General features: G+C 38.7%; 1 protein-coding gene across 1 annotated transcript in view; it reads right to left on the bottom strand.

Annotated features, from left to right (window-relative positions):
* Positions 1-23,035, bottom strand: part of CERS6 (ceramide synthase 6) — a gene marked incomplete at both ends in the record, with an annotated part of 104,774 nt that overhangs the window by 70,307 nt on the left and 11,432 nt on the right. The window contains 2 exons of the mRNA XM_079539275.1: positions 817-947; positions 2,060-2,165. Coding sequence (XP_079395401.1) covers positions 817-947; positions 2,060-2,165 — 237 coding nt within the window. The remainder of the gene's footprint in view (positions 1-816; positions 948-2,059; positions 2,166-23,035) is intronic.

The raw sequence follows: 23,035 nt of genomic DNA, 5'->3' as shown, positions 1-23,035 counted from the left end.
AATTAAAATAAGCTTGGGAAAAAAAAGATTAAAACTAATAGGATTCACTTTCTAATTCACACAGGCTTTCTTGGTTGCTGCTGACATTTTTACCTAAAACTTCCTTCCCAACTGGCAAAAAGCATAACTAGCTTTAAGCCAGCTATAACTCATCTGCTTGACCAATAGGGTGTGATAAACCTGATGTTTGTTTATGGTAACATTTGCCAAGTGTCTTGATTTGAAACATATAAACTTGCCTTAGATGTGTGACTTTCTACATTGAATGAGTGATATTACACCAGTGCTGGAGAGTTCAGCCTTGTAATTAATCAACTTTTTCAAAGAAACTGGTATTCTTTGGTTTTTTTTTTTTTGTTTTTTTTTTTGTTTTGCAAGTTCAATGTCTATCATTTCTCTTTTAAGAAAAACATGTAAATGAATTCAGTTGATTTAGGTTTTTGTGCTCTTTCCATGCAGATTAAGTATTACTATGCTAAATCCAGCTAGCATAAAAATATGACTCAGATACTAGAAACAATAGAGAAAAAGAAACCTATGTAGATAATCAGTTTGAAGAGCAATTGGATTCTGAGAAATAATCCTTAGAAGCAAACTTTTGAAGGTAAAAAAATAACTTCAAGAAACCATAGGAATCTTTAGCTTCCAATGATTAAGCATACTCAAGAAAATGCACTAGTGAAATGGACCACCCCAGAATGAGAAATGCAAGGAAAATGGTTTAAGTACTCAATTGGCTTTTGTCTTTATCCCTCCATTTCTGATCTCTGTCAAGCTATATAGCTAAAGACTGTGCCGTAAAGACAGTTTCCTTACATGCTCTCACAGAACTTTGTAAGAGTACTGGGCTTCTCCTGGTTGCGTCTTTGTCGAAACCAACGCTGAATGCTGCGTACGTCCCAGTCCAGCTGCTTGGAGAGGCCCTCCAGCCTCTTCTCATCCGGATGCTATACAACAGAGATGGATAAAAATTATTTTCCCCAATTACAGTAACTTCAAGTTTAAAGCTGGTTTAACTTCCTTCCAATCACTTAGAGGCCATCTGTAAGACGCATGGATACGTAGAAATAAAATGCCCATGATAGAAATCTCTGCTGACTCATCCGCATCAAAATATGCTTACAGTGACTATTATTAATATAGAAGGCTGACATATGCTATAATATTGTATGTGGTTTCTTACTAAAGAATTTACAGAGGGTAGCAGAATGAAAACTTGCATGAAACTTGGAAAATAGTGATAAGCAGGGATAACGTGATATATACTTCTGGAGCAGCGGGGATTACAAACACTCCCTTGCCTTCCATATGCTTTGTCTGTTCCATTTTCTGTCCTGTTGACAGTTACAGGAGTGAAGATTGTTTGACTGACATGTAAAGAAGAGGATATAACCCATGTTTTTCACATAACAACGTTTAAAAAATGAAATCATGAAAGTGACAAATTCAGATGGAATATCACCTTGGAAACAGAGAGAGGGTGTTTTTTTTTTCCCTGTAAAACGAGCTACACAGTTATTCTCCAAAGTAGCAAACATGAAACTTGACTTCCATTTGAATGGTAATGGCTCTGCAAACCAAGGCAGAGGCAAGACAAATAAAATTGGTCTGTCTTTGACTACTCTACAGAAAAGAGTAGTACAAGCCATGTTTCAGTTTTCTAGCTTTTCCCTCCAAGTTCAAAAGACAAAAAACACAATGCAAACAGCTACAAGACCAGAAAACCACCAGCACCCTGCACTCAAGCAGTTGCCCTGGAAGGATTAGCTTTAAAATTTCATAGAAAACACAGAAAGGCATCTCATCATCTGCTATTTATTCAAATAAATAAATAAATATTTGTGGAAATTTCTAAAATGAAAAAAGGGAGGAAGCAAAACAAAAAAGTAAGTGGCTATATGGCACCTGAGAAGTACTTCTATAACTTTTTTTAATTAAAAGCTCACAAAGATGCACAACTGCTCAAGCTGGCATACTAACAACCGCACAGCAGTTAGTGTCATTTTGTTCAGATATATTTTACAGTGGCATATCCTCCTTTCTTACATAAATACTATACCTTTGTAATGGCTGTGAAAACTTTTTCCAGGATAGCATTAGGTTGAGCTTTCTGTGGTCCGTTGGCTTGGACTTTAAGGCCTAAGGCACATGGTTTAGCAACGAACCTACAAGAAACAGAAGAGTGAAAAAAGAAAGTAAGTGAAACCCTTCAATTATCTATTTAATTACTGTTACCAATCACTCATACATGATAAATGTGCAAATATTATAAACCTGCAAAAATAAAACCAACCCAAAACAATTGTTAGCCTAATAGCTTAAAAGAAAGTTCACAAGTGATTGCATGACAAGTAACAAGACTTTGAAGGATGAACTGAATTCCACCAGAGCGCATGATAGAGATTTTCTTTAGATAGATAGATTTTCATTCACATTGGAGAAAACAAAAAAGCACACAAAGAAAGCATGAGAGAAATGCCTTCCAGACAAGCACCACTACAAAAAAGAGCAGGGTAGCTTGCAGAAACAAGGAGAATGTAGTGTTCTCCTCCTTCAAACAGGGTCTTTTTCAGATTAGTTTCCAGAGCAGCTATTGCCTCACAACTTGTTTTGCACAGAGGAAATTCAAACAAATTTCTTAGAGGCAATAAGCATGAAGCTACCCAGTCAATACAATTTTCTGAACCATAAAGTTCAAATGACATAGAGCTCATGCCTCACAGATTTTGCTCACGAAATACATCTCCCCAGCTCTTCTGCTATAGCACAAAGCCGTTGCAGATCCAAACTCCAATCCATAAAATCATCCAGTTTCTAAATGTCTATATTAGAGACACCGAGTTTATAGAGACTTAATTACAAAATTTACAAAGCTCAACATTAGGTTTAAGAAGTAAACCGTTTGTAACTATGAGTCCCATTCTTGAATCCCCCCTAAGAACTACAAAGTCTTTGTATATCGAAATAGTAGAAGACTCAGAAACACCACTTCAACAGCACAAAAGATGGCAGCCATGGCATCACAGCAAAGCATGTGCAGATATATTGAATCTAACAATTTCTTTGAAAAGAAAGGGGAAGATACTCTCAGAGAAAACATGTCAGTATTTATTCCTATTCTTTGCTCACAAGCAGAGAATACTGTAAGACTGTGAGACTATAAAAAGTCTCCCCGTTAGAAAAATATACAGGAAAACTTGAATTGGAATAATTCAGGATGCTACTTAAATAAATCATATTGAAATATTACATGCCTGCTTACGTATAAACTCCTCAGGCACATTGTTTTGTTCTATATTTCTGTAGTGCCCCAATCCATACAGCTGAAAGAGAACTCTAGGGTAAAATAAGGTTTGCTGATTTCTAACAAGTGGTGGCAGCTGCAGTGGTAACTGAAGTGAGAACTGGATCCCACTGTCCTCTGAAATCATCAGATTCCTAAACACCTTTGTATTCAGTAATTCTTGATTTTATTCTAAAGGCTCCATTTTCAGGCTCCATTTGCCACAGAGAAAAAAATAAATACAAGTAGTTCAGAAGTAGGTCTACATTCACGCACCTGAATATGACCACAAGCTCTTTAAAACTGTGATATTCTTACATTCAAGCACCACTGTATGCACTGTTCTGAACTAAAATTGCTGCCTCTGCACACATAAGACAGCAAGCTGATTAAAAAGAAACCTCAGCTCTGCACTTGTACATAAACACAGAATTTGTATAATAGCTAAATAAGAAACATGAAGATTGTGTCCTTTGTACTTCAATATACTTTTATTAAAATCAAAGGGACAGTTTTTGTCTAAAACAAAAGAGCCAGCAAGAATTGTACTCTCTAGTTCAGCGTGATATAATCAAATCAAATCAGTGCTGGCCACTGTTACCACATAACCATAAAGGTGCAGCTGAACAATCTAATGAAACGCACAGAGTTTGATATCAGAAATTCACTTTTTAATTTTAATTTTTAATTCCTCCAACCATGTAATAGTTACCAAGATTCCCAGTCTTTTTATGTCCATGTTTTGTACAAAAAAAAAATCTTATAAAACAAGAAACAAGTTTAAGACAGACTGTAAAGAGAACATCACTCAGTGTTCAAGCTAATTTCACAAAGTTCCACAAGAAAATGTGTACTAGTAGAGACAAGGTAGAGAAGTGATGTAGGTGGAACAAAAACAAGTAAAGAACTTCATCAGCTTCACATATTCAATAAGGAATCCAATTTTGACTGTCAATATCAATGGCAATGTCAAAAAACATTCACTAAATAAGTACAAATAAAGGTTTACAAATTATTTCAGATGGTTTTTGTGGGCACTTGAAAAGTCAGTCTCCTCCAAAATGAGATGGTGTAGATAAGTGTGCGCATATCTGTGTGTAAAAAAAAAAAAAAAAAAAAAAAAAAAAAAAAGCAAGCCTCTCAACTCTTCTAGTGAAAGAAGTGAGAGAAATGACAGAACTCCAACAGAAAGGCAGTTCCCTACAGATGGTAATTTAAAAGGAAAAAAGTTTTAAATTTGCTCTAGTCAAAAGCAGGTAAGAGTTCCCACTAGAAAAACTCTCCTGGAAGCAATTTCAACAAGCTTCACACTGAGCTGATGTTCATTTAAATCTAAACCCTGCTGCTGGATTTGCTTAAACGCCATTCTTAAAACATGCCTGGCTATTGACTACTCTGAATAAACATAGGACAAAGACAAATATGAGATTTTTTAGTTTTTTTGAAAACTTATTTTCAAACTTAGCAATATTAACAGTTTCATTTTAACTCTGAAAAACAAGTTAGAATTCAATCAATAGAATCTCTAATTTCCTATCGTAATCATCATTCTCACTAATCACTTTCTATAACTATTCAAGTTAGCTCATAACAAAACAAAAGCAGTGCTTGATACGTGCAGAAACTGTTTTGTCAAATGCTGTCCTCCTTAACAGCATTATTCACTTTTTCCATTTCTGCATTACTGCGGTCTTCAATTCCCTAAGCAGAAATCTATGGGACATTTATTGCATAAGGTATTGCAATTAAAAGAGAAGAAGTATTGTGGAAGAGTAAGAAGAGCAGAACTGAACAATGCCTGCTTTCCTCTTCACACATAAATCCAAGAAAACACTTCAGCAATCTCTCAACTTATTGAAGTAAAGCTGAATTGAAAGCTGGTATTCAATTACACAGAAACCAAAAGGAAAAGCGTTTTTTGCCAAATGCAGTCCCATCTACTCTGGATCTACAAATGAAATAACACAAATAAGGAAATTAAACTCAGAATTCAAGAACCTTTTCAAAGGCAGCCTCCTCATCCATTTTTTAAACCCATATTTAAAAGCAAACCAAATCCAAAAAGAACCATTCAGATAACATAGGTTACTACAGAGTACCCAGGCAGAAAACGCTCAGCCCTTGCTGGCCAATAAATACCATGCTGTTGTGATATGACAGGCACCATATGTATTTGTATTTGTAATTGATATTTGTAAGCACCATGTAGCTCCCAAAAGCAGCCGCTGGTTTCCATTTTGGATTCTGCATTTTTCAATTCAAATATTCTCATCAGTGACAGCAAGGCCTCATGACCCATGCAAAATACATGTAAATTTGATCAAGTACCACACTAGTTTTTCCATTTGTCTCTTTAGCAAATGTCCTTTTTACAAACCCAGCTGCTGTTAAGACAGATGAACAAGCGGACAAACTGAAAAAACTAACAAACAAACAAAAAAACCCCCACAACCAGAACACAGACCTGTTGGAGTGTGCCTAGAGAAGAGCCACAAAAACAATGCACGGAATGGCACGCCCCTCCTACAAGTACAGGCTGAGAGAGCCAGGGATTTTCAAAGAGAAGGCTTTGAGTTGACCTGAGAGTGGCCCCTTTTAGGTACTGGAAGAACTACAGGAAAGAAGGGGACAGAACCTTTAGCAGGGTCTGTAGTGACACAAAAAGGGGAAATGGTTTCAAGTTCAAAGAGATTTAGGCTAGACATAAAAAAAAAATCCTATACAGTGAGGGTGGTGAAGCGCTGGAACAGGTTGCCCAGTGATGTGGTTGATGCGCCATCCCTAGAGACTTTCAAGGCGAGGCTGGATAAGGCCCTGGGCAGCCTAATGTAGCTGTGGTGTCCCTGTTCACTGCAGTGGAGTTAGGCAATGTGGCCTTCAGTGCTCCCTTCCAACTCAATGTATTCTATGACTCTAAAAAGCCTAACATCAAACGAACTTTGCTCTGGTGGAGGAAGTTATAGCTACTGCTTGCAGTAGTTATAGCAGGCACGATACCGTGTAAGAAAAGGTCAGAAATTCCACCCATCCTTCAGTCCCAGATAAAACGAAAGCCCAAACATTCACACTCTTCAGAAACTGTTCTGAGCGTTCTACACGAGAGTACAATTTCTCACATTCAAAAAGTCACAGCTCAGTAATATGCTGGTTCCACCCTCTGCACCCTTCACATCCTGTGAAAACTTTAGAAATATGAACAAGACAGATTCTTGATAAACACAAATCTTCCTGGACACACAAACTGGAAATAATGTGAGCATCATAGATCAAATAACCTGAATAAAAGAGTAAGGGAAATGCTTCCAATGATTCACAGTTGCTTCTATGCTCCTTAACTGCACATTTCAGCCTTATTAATTAATTACCACAACCCTTTTAGCTCACTGCTGTTCATCTTGACAAATCACAACATTTTAAACTCAGAATTAACCAGACATTTTAGAGTTGGCCTTTATAGCACTATAACACAATGGAAAGCACAGTAGCAGAGTAGCAGAGTAGCAAAGTCCTAGGGTGCAGCGAGGATTTGCTCAAATATAGCAGCCACGGGCACAGAAATAAAGGAAAGGAGCTGCTTACCTTCACAGGGCCTCAGCGAGGCAGGGTTGTCCAGGAAGATACCCTTACCTCCACTGCCGACCCTTAAGCGAGGTCCGGAAAGGGTGGAGTTCAGGGGCATTACGTGCACCTGAGCTGCCCTGTGTTGGCCCTGCCTTCCCACCAGGTGCTCAATCACTGGTTCAAGCTGTGACTTAGCATTTCTGCTTTGGCCTTCATTATCCTTTGAGGCTGATATTTATCAGCACAAACAAAGTTTGCATTGCACAATAGATTTTAAAAGCATCACAGGAAGTAGTAGAGTAAATCCCCTTCCTTTGCAGAGGCGACATCTTCATGGACAAATTTGGAAAAACAGCGGTGAATTAAAGCTATGCAGAACATCTCTGAGCCATCTCCAAGGAGAATGAACTCTAGTTTGAGTTAAGTGGTAAACTCTGCCAACCTGCATATAGCATCTCTATGAATCTAGAAAAAAACTCACTTGAGCACAGGCACAGTTCAAGTGGTGCTAGCATAAAAGACTGCTGATGCTGCTAACACAAGCCAACCGTAATCTCCATAACAAAAAAAAGAAGCTATTCCTACAATTTAAAGACATACATCAAATCATTTTTTTCCTATTAGTATATTTATAAATATCCAAGAATGCAGCTGTAACATGCAAAAATTCCTCTGTACTAAATATGTGCCCAACTTAGTTTTGAAGAGTTAGGCACTCCTTTTGAAAGTGATGTGGAACAGATTTTCCCAGCTCATCTTCATGCTCTCTAAGCACAAATCATTCCAGGGATTTATGATTGCAATTGTCTAACTTGTTAGACATTGCAGTTTTAAAATGGCAATCTAAATCAATTCCAACTACAAGAACTAGTGAGAAAAGAGGCTTGCTTCTGAGCAGACAATGAACAGATTTACTGCTGCAACATACCAACAACAGCTGAGTTTTTGTTCTTTTTGTACAGCTGACCTATTTAATTCAGAAGTTACCTGTGTTAGTAATTAAAACAAACACACAAACACAAAATGTAGAAAATCTTAATAGTCCTTGGATAAATTCTTTGGCTACGCCACAGAATCACAGGATCATAGGGGTTGAAAAGGAACTCTGGAGATCAAGCCCAAGCCCCCTGCTGAAGGTTTCTTTCAGTAGGTTGCACAGGAAAGCATCCAGGCAGACCTTGGATATCTCCAGAGAAGGAGATATACACAACACCTCCGGGCAGCCTGTTCCAGTGCTCTGTCACCCTCAAAGTAAAGAAGTATTTCCTCATGTTCAGATGAAAGCTCCGAGCTTCCAATCTGTGCCTGTTGCCCTTTGTCCCGTTGCTGCCAGCCACTGAAAAGAGCTTGGTCCCAGTCTGAGGAGTCACTTTAATATATCATGCTCAGAATTGAATTTTGTTTATGTTTCTCAACGCACTCTGCTACAGAAGCATCACTAGGATGCAGGGCCTGCAGCAGAGGTAAGAGTTCTGAACCAGTTAGCTTCTCTGTTTAGCTCACGGGAGCCAACTCTTTCAAAGATCTATTCCCAAGCCTCCTGAAGTGACTTCAGAACAGATGTATATGTATGCCTTTCATCTAAGAGATGTGATGCAGTTTCTTCTCCTCATGTTAGAGATGCATTACCCATTAGTGATGCAGCAGCATCATTATTCCATCTCTCCCATCAAATTATATAAAGCACTGCACTGTGGAATCCACATATGCTTCTAAAAAAATAAACACTAAATAGCTTGCAGGAACATTCAGATTACTGAATGATTTAGGTTTTGTCTCTCTTTGGCTCAAATTACTAGAAAGCATTTATGCTTATTAAAGGGAAAAACATGATTAATGGATAATATTTTTTTCCTCCCAAGTTCTGAAAAATTTTTGTTGATGTTTCTACCTGAGAAACTTTCTCAACAAGCATGCATGCTTTCAGCCTTAGCATTTCTAATAAGTATGGTAAAATTCATTTTAAAAAGCTTAGAAAACAAAACAAAACACAAAGAAAACCATCAATGACAAATGTCCTTTTACTTCTCAACTATGGAGCTGGGAAGCCATTTGTTCATCCCTCATAACAAGAACCAAAGTTCAAACAAGCTCACCCCTCATAACAAGAGCCAAAGCCAACATCCTGCTGGCAGCAGCAAAGGCACCTGTACATCCCTTGGATGCTAGGGAGTGCTGGTAGCAGACCAGCAGGCTGATGAGGGCCAGTGGAGCTAATGGCATAGAATGAGAAACAGCTTATCTAAAATAAGGAAGCACAATCAAAACTTCTCAAGTGCAGGTCTTTGCTAGTATCTAGCAGAGAGGGCTAGAAGCAGATGAATTACTGTGTGTGTGCGCCGTGTCAGGCTTCCTCTGCTAGCTGGACACCTCTCCACAATGCCAGCTGCTAGGACTGCTGCACTGTGACCACATCAGTTAAGCTACAGTACCACTTCTGTGAGTTCTGCTTTTTTGAAAGAAAAGACTGACATGGTCAAACTCACAACTACAACTTGATTTCTTCTTTAATATACAGTTGTAGATACAGCTACCATAAATAGGAGAGCAGCCATATACTGGAGTACTGGGTTGGTTTGGAGGCGAGCTAGGGATAACCAACTAGGATCTTTCACAGAAACTATTAAAAAACAGTAAATTAGTGTGAAAATTCCATTCCAGATTGGTAAATTTCCCATTAAATCCTTCTAGAAGAGTCAGAGCAAACCAGAGAAATGCTTTAGTTAAAGTTGAAAGCACCATTCCTGCTCAAAACCACGCTGACCAGGGCTGGGCTTGCTGGGATTCACTGCCCCAGTGAGGATGCAGCCAAGGTCGCTCCTGGTGCCACAGGAGGGTGAGCAGCCTGGGAAATTCTTCCTGACTGTTTTCTGCCACCCAGTTTTATCCATTTCTGCCACTGAAGGGGTTACTTTAATACTGGAGATGAGAGCTCAGAAATATAGCTAGGGCAGCAGCTCTGGAAAGACGCTGTCAATTTATTTCCCCATGGCTCTGTACCTGCAGCAGCCAACCTCACTCAGTGCAGTGGGCAGCGCTGGCTGCAGTTGGGGCTTTGGCAAGTTGTCCTGCAGACACCTCCCATCCCACCCACCCTTACGTGCGTGGGTCTGGGACTGAATACAAAATTTCAATTAACATTAGAGGCAATTAGACATGAATGCCAGAATTAAGAATATTCTTCTTAGTTTAAAGATGGATTAAAAAGACAGGCTTAAGAAGAACTGTCTGCCTGTAACACTTGAGGCTACATTAACAGATACATCAAGTGGTTGAGTAAAACTGCATCTCTGCTTGCAGGAGCAACTCTTCACCTTCAAAAAACACCCGGGTAATTTTTCAGAAGCCAAGTGCCCTATAAATTCAGCATTCCATCCTAGGAAAACAGCATTCAGTATTTTTCATACTTTGGATGCTATATATTCATTTATACACACATATGTGTGTAAAAAATAGGTTTGTATAGAACAGTTTTAGAGAATTTGGTCACAGTAATCTGGTTGGGGGCAACAAGGGACTCAAAGTCTGCAGTCCAAGTGCACTTCTACAGAAGAAAAAGTGGGACATTTTTCAACAGTTTTGGGGAAAAATAGTTGTATTGAGAAATGACAAAAATAATAAAAAGGAGTAGCTGCATTTCAGCTTGCAAGTCTACTGTTTTTTGTTTTGCAGTGCTATGACATTATTTTAAATAAATAAAACAAGTTATTGTCATCACTCAACAACTCAACAACTTTTTTTTTTTTTTTGAGCACACATTTGAATTTTCTGGCTTCATTTTTTGACTGAACAGAAATGTCTAAAAATCATCTCTCCACACTGCACAACATAAAAAAAAAAATTACCCTTTTTTTTTTTTTTTGCTCCAATCTCAAAAAGCCCTGAGCAGTAAAATCAATGTGGGTTTGCACTCCTCCTAGCTCCCATCCCAACCTCCCAGCCAGACCCTGCTGGTCACAGTCCTCCTGCTACTCTCTGTTCACACACACTATTATTTTTCCATTCCACTGAGCCACCAAACTAATTTAATCACTTTTCCAGTGTCTGAAAAGGCTCAGGAAAACTCTACCTCAACATTTGGGTTAGCTCATCAACAAGCCTGACTAGAGCAGAGTTCTCAGTCACAGACATGGGTAAGTTCCAGTACCACCTCTATCAGCAGTGTAATAGTTGCTTGTCCAGTTAGTAACTAATAACAGAGACAAACCTCATCCAACAGCTCACAAATAGAATTAGCCTCAGCCCATGTTTTCCAAACATGGAAGCATTAAAAAAAAATGTTATTTGCATATACATGCATAAAGCTCAAAGCATTTTAGTTTCTTCTACAGCTGTGAGATTAAAAGACTGAATTGTAGAGAAAGTGCGCACTCCAAAATAATGGAAATCTCTCAAGAAAGCAAGAACCATACAAATGTAGAGAAAGGTCACAAATAAATATTTTTCCAGCCAGCTGTCAATTGCCTGCAATATCTGAAAATGAAGACTTTTGTCACTGTAACTTTCCAAGCGTGGATTAGGCAGAGGGAGAAGAGAGGGCAAGGGAAGACGCGCTGCAGTCCCATACACTACTTAGAGACAGGGCCGCCTCTCAGCAGACCTCAGCAGGCACTACCAAGGCTCTAAATGGTACAGATGATACAATTCCTGAATATATCACTCCAACCCTTCTTGCATATGTTAAAATAAGGACACAAAAGTCAAGGTCAGTGTTAAAATTCAAGTCTGGAATTCTAGCCCACTGCTAGAGGTCAATGGAGAAAAAAACCCATTCTCCAAATATTTGAAGCAATGGACATAGAAAATGGAAGGGAGAAATACAGTAGAAAGGGAACATGGCTATTTTATTTTTAATAGTCACAGTAGGTTACCATAATTGAATTAGGTTATTAGGGTAACCTACTCTTCTTAAGTTGCAAGACCCTGCAACATCACTTTATCTTTTACTCGGGCCACATTGTCAACATGTGAATGAGAAAGACAATCCAAAATCTGTGAGCAATCTGTGGCGTCTACATAGAAGCTGCAGCCAAGGCATACCATCCACCAGCCTCCTGACATGTGAACATACTCAGTGCAGCTTCCCTTCATCCTCCAAGGCAACTTTTAAGATGCGTAAAGAAGGTGCAGTTACCTACATCTTGGAAATGACCAAAAAGTTACTAAGTGTCTCAGAGCGACTGTCTGAAGAAAAAGCCTCAGTACTCATTTTGGTAAACAACAAAACTGCCCACTAGAAAGCCAGTGCTACTCTCCCAGATTCCTCCATGGTAGCACCTAGCCCGGACATAAAATGATACCACTGTCCCCTTATATTATTGTATTCATTTGTTTTCCTTATTCCAATCTACTTTCTACCAGGAGAGAAAACAATAAAAAGTATAGTTAAGAATCACCAGTGACAACTCTAACATAAATTAATTCATCTAATTTTGTTCCTAAAGCCTGCAGCAAGCCATAGAACAAAAATGAGCTTACAGACATATTTTGTTCCTGAACATTGTTGTTGTGCTATCTAGGACAGGCACAAACTTTAAGTCTAGAGAGAAGCACACACCACATAGCCTTTAAATATTTGTGAAGTTCCTCTTTGTTCTCTCGGGAGTCTGACTGGCTCTCTTCCTGGGGGGTGCCCTCCTGGGTCTGCCACAGAGTACGGCAGAGAGGATTTCAATTTATGACTCACTCTTAGTAACAAACCAGTAACTGTGGTGCAAATCCTGTTTCTCCCTCCATCTGGAAGCATGATGTGTTTCAGGAACTTTCCTACTCTGAGATGAAAGCTCAGACTAAATCATTTTTCTGGTGAGTGAAGACTGTTCCCTTTGAAGAGGGAATAGGTCACGGATGCCTCACAGCAGGATGGCTGCATCTCTGTCAGCACCTGAAGTAGGCATGGTTGGTTTGGCTTAGAAGTTAAGCTTTCATTCTAAGAGCGAGGTCACAAAATCATCAAACCTTTTGAAAGTACTTAGAGAAGAACCAATTTTTATCCTGGCTGGCAGGTATTAGCCACACAAGGTGATCAAAGGTACTCATTTACATACATTTTTTTTGTGCACATGTGCATATACATGTATCCACACACACACGCGCACGCACCAAGTGTAAGATAATCAAATCAAAAAGTCATCTTTAACACATCTACATATGAAAAGACACATGGCCCAAATGAGATTAAAAGATAAGAAAAGAACAGGAAGAATAGATATGATACACCTTTATATTCAATCACTGAAACGTCTAAACATAAAAAAACCATCATGACACACATATGAAATAGATGCACACATATTCATGCGTATTCAAATATATACAAAATCTGAGTATACACAAAATCAAACTTTTACATATTGCCTGACTATCAGCAGCAAGAATTAGAGCTTCATTTCTGTCCAGATTTTTTATACAACACTGGAACAAGATCTCATTTCCAACTAGGATAAAAATTTCATTGTTCAACTTATTTCTAATTAACTTCTAACACACACACACACACACACTAATACAAATATGTTCAAGTGTTCATAAATCGTATTTCTGAAGAAGCATACAGTCAAACTATACAATAAATATTTTTGCCTGTTTTATCCTTAAACTGTGATGACCTGAAAAGATAACACCACAGATTGAACCAGGCCAGGAGAGGACAGGCTCAAATGAAGCCATTACAGAACCTCACTCATACTGTCCTTTAGCAACTTGATTTTAATATTTTAAACAAAAGTATCGCCTTCTGATAGAACAGATAAAATAACAGATAAAAAGTACATCAAAGTATCTATAACTCAAAAGAATTATTACAGATTAGTCATCGTGGAAGAAGTACTTCAACAAAGAAGTATATACAAAAAAATGGTAATTACACAAAACATTCATAGCTGAAACAGCTGTTCTCTGAAACAGCTCAGACCGACACCTTCAGCAATCTGCTTACAAAGTAGCTTCTATCTGCATCACGTCACCATTAAATACAATGCAGACTGTTCATTCATACATTCAAACAAAACCAATTCACATCTGCTTCAAGGTGCCCTATACATTTTTCAGCTCCATCTTTTCATTCCATTTCAAATTATGCATGAATTTTCTTAGTGCCCTCCTGGCTCATTTGCCACCTCACTGAGGCACTCTCCAGGACGAGCAGGGAAGCAGCGGTGGAGTGCAGGGCCCACAGCCCTCTGGATGAAGTTGCTGAGTTTCTATTAGCTTCACCACCTCCAAGGAGCAGGTGGGTGCCAGAATCACAGCGATCCTTGCAAGGATGCAAGTTCTAAGCCTCCACTTTCTGTCTTCCATGCTGAGGCTTTCCAAAGCAAAACCCACCATTGCAAATGCTCAGCAAATCTTTCACACAAAATGCTCGTAACAAAGCTTACAGGCATCTCATTGTACTCCTAATGCATGATAAACAATTAGTGATTGGACAAAACAGTGCAAGATCAAATCCTATTAACAAATAATAGGATTTGCTTGTGGATCACCAAAACACTACTTTGGCAATTACTCCCTTGGCGGCTGCAGCTATCAGCACCAGGCAGGGAGCCCTGGTGACACACACATCCCATGAGCCCCACACAGAGCTCCCAGCCAGCTTTGGGGCTCCCAGCACAGAGCAGCTGCTTGCTAACTAAGAGAAACTGAAATTGCTGCGGCATGGGGCAATCAAAAGTAATCTCCTGTCTGAGGTGTTTTTCAAACCATTTACTCTTTGTATCCCTTTGCAAGCATATTTAGTACAGCAAAACAGGCCAGAAAAGAAACAGTCACATTTTTATTTATTTTCAGCTCAGCACAAGGGTTTTCACAGAAATGTACTGGTAAGACAACATTTATTTCCAACTTTAAAAGCGGCAAGTGTTTGTTACCCATGTTCAGCGGTGCCATTCCTTCTCATCTCCTTGTGATCAATAGAATTGTCTTATTTGATTTAACAAGCCACAGTGCATGCTGCTTGGGATTAAAGCAACTTCTTCCACACCACATTACAAAGGAACTTGACCTTCTGCCCCTCTTGTTAGAAAATAGAAATGGAAACTAATAACCAAAATTAGGAGCCCGTAACAGTTGTAATTATGTAATAATAATATTTTAGAACAGAATTAGGAAAAAAAAGTAAAACCAGTAGTAGATCGTGAATTTTATTTTTTAACTAAAAGTTCTGATTATAAGTGCATTTTTATTTAGAAGTATTACTAAAAGGTCAAAAGGAAAAACAACCTGTCCTTTAACTAAGCTTTGACCAGACAAGCCAAGGCTACAGTAAAACAGAAACTTGGGTAAAGGTTAACTTAGTCCTAATATCAAAGCCCACCCAGCTACACTGAGAAAAATACATCCTGTCTCATTAGGTATTATTAGCTCTTCCATAGGTGTTGAATATTTATCCCCTTGCTCTAGGTAATTAAGTAAATTGAGCATTTTGCTGCAAATGAATGAAACAGTCTGGAGGAACAAGAACTAAGGCTATTTGGATGATCTGCTAGTTTGCCAGCTAAAGCAACACCCTATCTATAGCCCAGCTGCAGTAGAGATTCCAGTTTGGCTGTGCGCACTACTGCCAAATTGGAACTGCCTTGTGCTATAATGCTTGGCTACAAGAGAAAGAAGAGAGATGGAACCAAGTGGGAGAATGTCTAGGTAAAATTGCTGCAAGGCTGATTGCAAAGACTTCCCCATACAGACTGCTTGCTCAGGCAAAAAAGAAAAAGCATTTACAGATCTCACAGACACCCAAACAGTTTTGGCACTTGCACCTCAATGTTACTTATATCCCAAACCATTCAGAATACTTATCAATTCAGTGTCTGCATAGTGTTTGAACTAAACAAGGCTTTGGAAGCAAAGAGCACTTGATGTTTACCAACTTTGCATAGGATTATAGATCATGCTTGGCTTTTCCTTGACAACAAATCAGATGTGATGTTTCCATCCAGGATACATGAAGAAGTACCACATCCCAAGACTGTATAGTACATATAGATCTGGAAATGAGGTGTCAGATCATCAGCTACAATGCTTCAAAGGGTGCTTACAGCAGCTTACAGTGAGTGGACACCTCTTCTCAGCACCCTGGCTGACAATCACTTTCTTGACAAGCATGCTAGTCACTGTCCTCTAGAGAAACCTTACTGATGCAGCCTGGCTCCTGAGCAGTGTAACCACTGCCTCCATACCTACGTCAAGGATCACAAAGAAAAGCTAAACTCTGCAGAACAGCTGAAATGATGGCATAATCACAAGTTTAGAGCAACTTCAATAACAGACTGATTTTCAAGAGGGTATGGACTTCTTGTGACAGATGTAAATGGATCAAGAACAAAACCAGTTATCGCAAATGCACCGAACAGGTAAAACTCTGGTCAGTCTGAGACACTTCAGTTAACAAACAGCTCTGAAAGGAATGCGACTGAATGACAGAAGACAAACATACATGCGTGTTCTCAGTAAATGACTATCCTCCTTCAGAAGTCTGTTGTAATGCTTATCATCCAAAGCATCTGGATGGTCAAAGCACTGGGCATCAGCCTGTCAGAGACAGCTTGCTGTTACATTACCAGTTCTAAATCTCTGGTCTTCCGCTGCTGAGTAATAGAATTAAAACAAACAAACATCCCAACCAAGCAGAGCCTTCAATCACTTGATACAAATAGAAATAAGAAGGCAAAATGATGAGCTTAGAGACATTATGAAAAACTGATTTAAAAATATCTCTTTCAGCCTTGTTTACTTTGCATGCAAAGAAGAGTTGCACCAACTCTTGCACAAAGGTAAAAATATGGGCTTCACACACCTTGAAATACTGCAGATAGGATGAAAAATTAAGCGTTTCATGTCACACAGCTATCAAACACAGGGAGAATAGTGATGGGGGACTGAGGGAGAAGAGCAGAAAGCAGCAAAACCCACATCAAACCAGCAGACGTGCATTCCTTTCCTCTCTTTCTCCCCATATGCATGTATTTCCATTTCACTATACAGTAACAACAAAATTTTACATTTTAATCCACCACAATTGAACATTCAAAATAAAAACAAATAAATAAATGTTCTTCTACAGAGGCGGGTTTAGAGCTGAATCTGCCTGCAGAGCCATGCAGATTGGAAAAACTAGGTCAAATCTTTTGCTAGCCAATCTCACTGCTATTCCTCCCCACACCCCCTTCTCTTTAGCTTTCAGTAGTTACTGAATAAATCAATTAACAAGATCTGCCATACAGGTCTCAAATTACTTATGCCATGTACATATCAGGTGAGGAAGGGAAGGAGCAGAGAAAGGCTAGAAAAAGACAGAGATGGGGGAATTGCTGTGCTTGTGGGGAAAACATTATAGCATCTACTGGGTTTTTGTCTTTTTTTTTTTAAAGCTTAGCATTCTTAAATGAACTCTTTCTAGTCTATCTCCTACACTTTGCAAGTGAACAGTTTTAGAAACCTAACAAATATCTCATTTTGACACTGAATTTTCGGAGTGTAACTGTAATATTAGTTTTTATATTTACTATTCATTCTGTACATGTTTTATATAATTTTCTTGTAGGGAAAAAAACCACCTCATATATTCACTGTCACAGAGGCATTAAGTTTTATCAGCCTTCATAAAACGCAGGGACCAAATCAGTTCAGCATACTTATTTTTAATCATTTCTCTCCTTCTGCCACCCAAGGCAGAAGCACTCAGTTTCATTATTAAAAAAAAAAAACAAAAACAGAAATGCAGTTCTGTATCAGCTGAATCCTAGAACAAATCACTGTCAAACTCCATCTCTCCACATGCAATATGCTGCCTGACAAAATACTGCAAGAACGCAAAGATGGCCAACCTAACTGGCTTGACAGGCCACGTGCCCAAACCTTCACTTGGATAAGTGCCACAGAACGTGACGTTGCCAGACAGAGGGAGGGGGAATACCAGTGAGCTGCACTGCTGGGAAATGCGCAGAACTAGCTGGCAAAATGCATGACTACTTCCAAGCCATTTTAGCCTGAATTAATAGAAATAATCATAATTTCTCTCCCTGCACAGGTGCTCAGTGGAGTTTCTACTGTGATAGCAAGGTCTTTTTCCCTCACCAGTAATCCCAGGTCTACCACACACCACCTGCAAGAGCTATTTGGAGCAGCAGGTATAGCTGAGCGGCAGACTACAGCAGAATGCATCCTAATTGCAAGAATGCACACAGACACTTTTGTCTCTGATGTTTCTTCAAGTTTAGCCATCCTGCCTTTGACTAAATTCCTCTGAAACCAAGGCCATACTACACACAACTCATCTAAGTCAGCCCATCTGGCCTTTGTTACCAAGGTGGACCTTACCTATAACAGTCACTGTTAAGCTTTTACAGACTTTTACAGTTTTTCACCCTCAGGAAGCCATAATTGAGTACCATAGACAAACTGCTATGGAAATCCTGAGGAAAACGTTGTGGGTTTCTTTGTTGTTGTTATTTTGTTAGATTTTGGGTTATTTTTTGTTGGTGGTTTGTTTTGACAGTGACATATAAGAGGAGTGGACTCTCAAACCTGAACCCAGGAGCACCCTTGGAGTCTGGACTTGGATGTTAAATGCAATCTAACAAACACTGCTTAATGTTCTGGTACAGAAACAGCAGTGCTGGAATTATATTCAAGGAGACAGACCAAGGAAGGTGTCAAAAATGAACATCTGTGAGAAAACTGCCAAACTAAAACCATTCTGGAACCACTGCATGGTCCAATAGCAACTTCCATCATACTGTGACTCACTCCAAGTAAATTACTCAGTTTTGAAGTCTGTATATTAATACACAGTGCTTCTCCTCAAGCAGTGCTCATGCATGATGGCCTAATAAAGATCTTTTGCTTCTATAAAAATTAGAAGATTCATTTTCTCTTATTCCTTTTAATGAAGGTTGGACAGAACACTTGGATTTATCTAAATGACATTTCCTTTATTTATCTTTCATTTTTAAATTCCCAACTGGGATAAGAAATGTGGTCTGAGATCCAAATTTTTTCTATCCCATTCAACAGATAAACAAAATGGTTATTCGATCAGTTTTGTTCACAGAAAGGTAATTTCATTAGCCACAACACAACTAAAAACTGTTCCCTAAAGATATCTGCAGAACAGCAAATTTCATTTTTCTTTTAAGATACCACCTAAAATTAAAGTGCACACAAAAAATGAAGCTGGAAATTCCTTCACTTATTTAAAAAGAAATTCTAATCACTGTTCTATTTAATTCAGCAGAAACTTGTAAGCACAATTTTTCAATTGTTTAAATTTCTTCTTTTGAATCACTAAAGCACCTTGTGACTAATTTCCTAACTACAAACTTAACAGAAGATCTCCCTAACTTGGTGTTTCTCTAAAAAGGAATTAAAGTTTGTGGATTTCTTGCTCAAGCCTTGGTTATTTTGAAAATACACAGCCAATCTTTCAGAAATCAGCTCTTTTCCTTAATTGGGTTCTTGCCACACCTGGAAAGTCTATAAATTACTGAAAACATCTTGTCTTTCTGGATGACCCCGACAATCAGAGCTGTTCTGGATTGCTAGGAAACATCACCATATTCCTCTCATACAGACACACATGCATCTCTCCTAAAAATACAACATAAAGCAAGAACAATTATTTCACATTATATTTAACGCTACAAAATACCCTTTAGTGCTAATCAAGCCATCAGAAAAACACACTAATTTCCCAGGGTGACTTAAGAAGTAGTTTTTGTACTGTGATAGCTATGGATCTGAATAAAAATTCACGTGGCTGATTTAAAAAGCTTTCTTACAGCTAGGGCTTTTTAAAAAATGAATAATTATCAGGAATTTTCAGAGCTGATCCCTCAATAACTTGAAGAATTCACACACACAAAATCTTTTCCCAGGATACAAGTGTTCTCATGTTCGTTTGAATTTAGAAGCATACCTCACATTGTTTCTGGTGTGAATGAACAAACTGGTAAGACTACATTGCTTTGCTCCTACATGCAGACACACACATGGGTCATGCTTTCCCCTTTCTCTTGCTCCCAGTCCACATCTTTACTCACTTTCAGCTTCTCTCCCTACTCCTACACACTAGAAACCATGGCCTTGTTCTCCTTTCAGTTCCACATTCTTGCCCCGTTCCACTTCTGGTCTTCAGCCTCTGTTAACTATTCTTATCGAGATAGAAGAAAAAGAATTTAGAGAGTAATGGACTCCCTAAACTTCAAATTTCAAGTGAGAAACAGAATTGTCAGAATGCTGAAGAGCAGCAGATTGTCACACCATAAGCCATGTGGTTGCTGCACTGTATCTCAACAAGAATTTTTTGCATTACTCACACATGAGGGGGTTGACTTGTCATGATCAGTCATTCAAGTTGGAAATATTTATTTATGGTGCAGAGATATTCCAACTTTTGTTTTTATTATTCATTATTTTAATACCATTATTTAACAGGCTTTGGAATATTAAAATTCCTCAGCCTGTACCACAGTAGGACTGAAAGAACTTACATATAATCACTATTTCATTTATACAAGAAATAACCTAGCTGAAGAATCGAGACCTACCCTAAAAACATAAGCTGAGAGCCAAAGTACGCTGCACTATGTTTACCACATCATAAATAATGCCTAAGAGCAAACTAAGTCCTTCACTAAATTTACAACTTGGTAACTCAGTTAGCTGGTCAAAAGGAATATTTTTTCAAGAATTCGGCAGAACAGGTCACCCTGCAGTAAAGTACTGAAAGCTTTTCATTATTCGTGATGGTTCTCACTAAGCAATATGAAAACATTTCAGAAGTGTTGAGCTTGAGCTGGGAAGACTCTGGTGCATGCAGAGTTCACTCCTGTATTTAATCTTTGAGGTTAACTTCTGTTTACCTGTGAAGTGATCATGGTTGTGGGGTGGCATTTGTCAAGAGAAAAGAGAGCCTGAAAATAATCTGGTTAAAGTGAAATGTGAGAAAATTCAAGGTGGATCGAGACAAAAATGGATCTAGGTGCTCCATTTTTTCCCTTCATCGTGCAAATATATTCATTCAGAAGACTTTTTGTGTCATTTAACATACCTGCAACAGTAGCAGACAAGACAAAAAGAGCACCTTGGTGTGAGGAGTGCAAGATTTGTTGAGACGGTTTTGGAAGTCATAATTATAACTTATTTAATAATCCTTAATTAAAATTAATTAATTAAAATTAATATGCACACGAAGTTTACTCTCTAAATAACAACACTGCCACATGTGAAACACACATCATGATTAAGGAGGGCACTTTTTGTGTGTACCCAGTAAAGCTCTTAATAGGTCCTTATATCATCACTTTGGCAGCATGATGCAGTTGCAACATGGTTTCCAGTGCAGTTCAGAACAAGCTGCAAACACCCTGCAGGACTGCCAGTTCCTGTTTGGGGAACACTGGGATATTCTTTTCAGGGAACTCCGAATGCGTTGATAGGAATTACAACCACTGCTACCACTACAGTTGTATCTGACACTCATCTGTGAAGCAGCCTTGTGCAAGAGCAGACCTGGGGCAGGGCTTGTGGAAAGCCGTTGACAAGGTACCATCTCACAGCCAGTCATCAAATTGCAGACTTGAAGCCTACTGTCAGTATTAGTGAAGCTCTTCAAAGGGGCAAGGCGAAGAAAAGGAGGCCTATCACATGATCCTGTTGACTGACCAGTCATTTAATGCTATGCAAGAGCAGAGACTCACAGAAAAGAGAGAGGGGGGAGTGGATGAGAAATCATGACACTACCAAGTTATTGTCAACTAAATGAATCTTCAGCAGGTGAGGTCTGCAGACAGAACAATGCTCTGGCAGTGCACACAAATTATCAGTACCGAAAAAATGGTGGGCAGAGGGAGTGAAGCAACTGGTCAAAAAAGAGAGAAAAAAAAAGCCTTCAAAAAACCCGACACACAATAACAACAAAAAGAACAAACGTGATTGCTTTGATTTCCATCTGGCTGTAGAGCTTAAGCAGCTTTCACTTCAAAATTTCTAAAACAATAATCAAACAGCTATGCAGATCTATATATATAATAACACAATTTCTGATCTTCCACAGAAGTTTTATACCAACGTAACATCTGAACACCATGGAAGCTAATTCCTAAATTATATTGGCAGAAGATTGTATTCAGGATCTTTGTGAGTAAATAAATCATACGCAAGAGTAATATGCATCCCCAACTGGCATAAATCAATCTGACCATTCTTGAACAAACTGTAATTTCTACCACCAGCCAATCTACCCAATACACAAACAATCAAATAAGGCTGTATGACAAAGCTCCTCTCGCACACAAAGTTCAGGTTTACAAAATTAATGAACTCTTTATATTAACAGTGATATAAGAAAGCAAATAATAATAATATAAGAGAGTCGGCTAATCTTATATGCAGATTCTGGGATGTTTTGTGAAATTACAGTTCCTTACTGTAGGAATCCATTGGGCAGGCAGCATGAAAAACTCTGACTGTTGTAATCTCAATTCTCTGTGCACGGTTCAGGATTTAGTGGCCCATGTTCAGTGTGCAGGCCTGAACCTTTGGAAGAGATTCACAGAAGCTCCAGGTGAAATTAATACAAGTCGTTAAGGGAGGAGCAGGTAGAAGTGGTAACACCTGGATTCCAAAGACCATTTTTACAAATGAAGATAATTTCATCTAGCTTTTTACTTGGAATCTCTACAAGAGACAATACCAGCAGCAACCAAAAAAGTTAAGACATTGGAAACTGCTGATATGACTCCTCTTTCCAGTAGGACTTCCAATTATATATATATAAAAGAAAAAAGCATCAAGAATAGATGTTTCTGAGTTGCAAAGACCTAATACAGGGTGGACTGCAAAACCACCGCAAAGCCAGAAGGGATTTGGAGGCTGTTCAACTGAGGCTTCTTTCATGTTGGTTTATTTTAGAAATGCCAGGGTTGTATTCTTTGTGACATGGTCCCATTCTGGTTGAGGTCTAAAGTAACCCACGACTCTTCAAGGGAAGCAGGAGTCCTTTGGAAATTACTCACAGAGCACTTGACATTAAGCACCAAAATCAAAGCTACCTTCTCTCTACTCTGTGAATCACTTTATGGACCACATAGCAAGCATCCTCTTTGCTTTGACAGTTACTTCCTTCTCTGCATTTGAGTTCTCATTCTACCATGCTCTGGTCTGAGATGTGGGAGATGAAAGCTGATTATTTTT

The sequence above is a fragment of the Tetrao urogallus genome (genome assembly GCF_951394365.1).
Source record: "Tetrao urogallus genome assembly, chromosome: 8".
NCBI classification, from domain to species: domain Eukaryota; kingdom Metazoa; phylum Chordata; class Aves; order Galliformes; family Phasianidae; genus Tetrao; species Tetrao urogallus.
This window is presented reverse-complemented; position numbering and strand designations above follow the sequence as displayed.